The sequence below is a fragment of the Augochlora pura genome, unplaced genomic scaffold (genome assembly GCF_028453695.1).
Source record: "Augochlora pura isolate Apur16 unplaced genomic scaffold, APUR_v2.2.1 APUR_unplaced_2977, whole genome shotgun sequence".
In the NCBI taxonomy this organism is placed as follows: domain Eukaryota; kingdom Metazoa; phylum Arthropoda; class Insecta; order Hymenoptera; family Halictidae; genus Augochlora; species Augochlora pura.
Window position 1 is genome coordinate 1 of NW_027583185.1, and position 2,656 is coordinate 2,656.

Genomic DNA, 2,656 nt, shown 5'->3' on the forward strand with positions numbered 1-2,656 from the left:
TCGATAAATGGGTTCAGACTCCTGAGATCCGACTTCGCAGGTATTCCGCGATAATTCTTTAAACATCGGTATTCCTCTGCGAAGTGCATGCGCTGCAGGTAGCGAGCAATTCTTTCCTTTGCAAAGCGCAACTCGTATGGTTCAATGATCCTTGCATCATACTTTCGTTGCTCACTTGCTCTCTGCTTCCTCAAACGGAGACAGTAGACGGCGAAACGAAGTAGCTTGCTCCAGCTAGAGTATCGGAATAAAAAATCCCACTCTTGCGCTGGAGCGTCATGGTGTGCATGCGCTACTCGAATTCCGGTCTCTATTTCCACAGAAGCGGGCATGGCTGGCCAACCTTCTTCCGGTTGCTTCAGCTATTCCGGTCCAGACGTCCACAGACTTGACTGCAACAGTACCGCAGCTTCCACTCCTCGCGAGTTCAGATCAGCGGGATTCGAGCTGGTCGGGACGTGACGCCATTCAGCCTGTGGGAGTAAAGTCTGGATTTTAGAAACGCGGTTGGCAATCACAACCTTCCATGTTGAAGCGTGTTTCTTCAACCATGCCAGTGCGATAGTAGAGTCGGTCCAGCACACTACGCGCTCAACTTTTATTGCAAGCGAGGACAGCACGTGTACTAGGAGCTCGCTCAGAAGCACGGCCCCGTTCAACACCAGAACGGGAATCGACTGCGTTTTTATGGGAGCCACCCGTGATTTAGCCATCAACAGTGAACTGGATACGTCACCGCTCATCGTCGTCACTTTTAGATAAGTGACGGCGGAATACGCAGCAATTGACGCATCACAGAATCCGTGTATCTCCACGGCCATCACCTCGGCTACGTAGTGGATCCATCGGGGGATTCTTAGCTCATTTAACTTGCTCCAGTCCTGGCAAAAGGAGGTCCACGTCGTCAGTGTGTTCGCTGAGACCGGCTCATCCCAATGAATTTTCTCCAGCCATTGGGATTGCATCAGGATCTTTGCTCGAATCACAACTGGTGATAACCATCCAAGCGGGTCGTAGAGTTTTGCAATCTCTGAAAATAACGAGCGCTTGGTCAATGGTTCATCGGACGACTGGAAGTTCTGCAAATTATAATAAAAATAGTCGCCAGATGGTATCCACCGCAGTCCCAGTACCTTGAGTTCGGAATCATCGAACAAGGTCAAATCAGCTGCGTGAGAATGGGCGCTCTGCGGGATATTGCACAGTAGGTCTGCTGACTTTCCAGCCCACTTACGCAAGTGAAACCCACCACCTTGCAGTAGCTCGCTTTGTTTGCGGATCTGTTCCAGCAAGATTTTGTCCGGGGCACCCATGAACACGTCGTCGACGTACACGTCTTTCGACGTACACGTACTCCTTTACGAGGGCAGGGTTCGTGTCTAACTTCTTTCGCAGCCTGGTGAGTGCCGAGAGCGCTATTTGGAAGGAATCTCCCAGCGCCTTACCTGGCCTCGTTTGGCATAGCGGAAGTCGTACAACGAACCGCCCGGTCGCATCTCTTTTCACGGTCTGGACGAAGAACTCCTCGCATTCCTCCTCGGCCTTGGATCGTATCCATCTCGAGGGGATTTCCTCCACTTCCCAGAACCGCCGAATCACTTGGTCCAGCGATTCGAGAGCAGTACAGTGTACTGCCCTTACGGCTTCCTGGGAAGAATCCGCTGGTCCCGTCGAATCCGAGATTACCCATCCGAATGCAGTCTCCTGTACTATCGGGCCATCGGTATGTACGCGCTGGAAGCCTTTCCTCAGAACTCGTGCGTACAGATCTGCACCTATCAACACCTCAATCGGGTGGCTCGATGCAGGATCCGGGTCCGCGAGCTGCAGGTTGCTCAGCGCATTGTACTACAGCACGCGTGTCGTCGGCGGCACGTATGTTGTAATACGGGGCACGACGTACGCTCTCGCTGTGTACACCGGCGCGTCGCCTTGTGTTGCTCCTAGACACATTTCCACGCTGTGCGAAATTGTCTGTGTCGTCTTTCCTCCTAGTCCAGTTATTTTGGCAGGGGTTTTCCTCAAGGCAAGTCTCAGGTCATTCGCCAAGCTTGCCGAGATAAAGGACGTCTCAGATCCTTGGTCAAGGAGCGCGCGTGCTACACGCGATGTACCTTCCTTGCCAAACACTCGCACGTTCGCGGTCGCCAGGAGCACGGGCCTCGCTATTGCCGTCGTATTCGCACTACAGTGTGACGTCACTGTATCGGATGACTTAGCAGCTTTCGAGGCTCTGTTTGCCTTTGCAGTACGGCGCGGTGAAACATAGTTCCGGGCCTTGCTTCGAGAGAGAGGCGCATTCTGTTGTCTCCCTGGTTTATTAACAGATTCTCGCCTTGGTGTGCCATAATGCAGCAACGTATGGTGACGTCTACCGCAACTTCCGCACACCGTGGGCATCTGACAGTGCGCAGCCAAGTGACCAGTCTCTAAGCAGACCATGCAGCACTTGTTGGTTATTGCGTACTGATAACGTATCTGCCCGCTGAGTCGCTTGAAGGGCTCACACTGTGCCAGATGATGCGCTTGACTACAGAATGTGCATACTTGTTTCGACTCGGAGCACGCCTCGACCACGGTATTATGCGTCCGGACCCTGGACTTTTCCATCGTGTCGGGCTTCGCTCGGCGTCGATGTCCCTCCATTACAGTCAAA

The 2,656-nt window shown here is 53.0% G+C and overlaps 1 protein-coding gene across 1 annotated transcript; it reads right to left on the minus strand.

Annotated features, from left to right (window-relative positions):
• Nucleotides 1–175: 175 nt before the first annotated feature.
• LOC144477699 (uncharacterized) lies at nucleotides 176–2,610 on the minus strand (the record flags this gene model as incomplete). The annotated part of the gene is made up of 5 exons (XM_078195431.1): nucleotides 1,921–2,610; nucleotides 1,333–1,848; nucleotides 1,134–1,280; nucleotides 405–1,079; nucleotides 176–362 (listed from the first exon to the last, which is right to left on the minus strand). Coding segments are annotated over exons 1-5 (2,215 nt in total), but the record flags the coding sequence as incomplete, so codon positions are not given.
• Nucleotides 2,611–2,656: the final 46 nt, after the last annotated feature.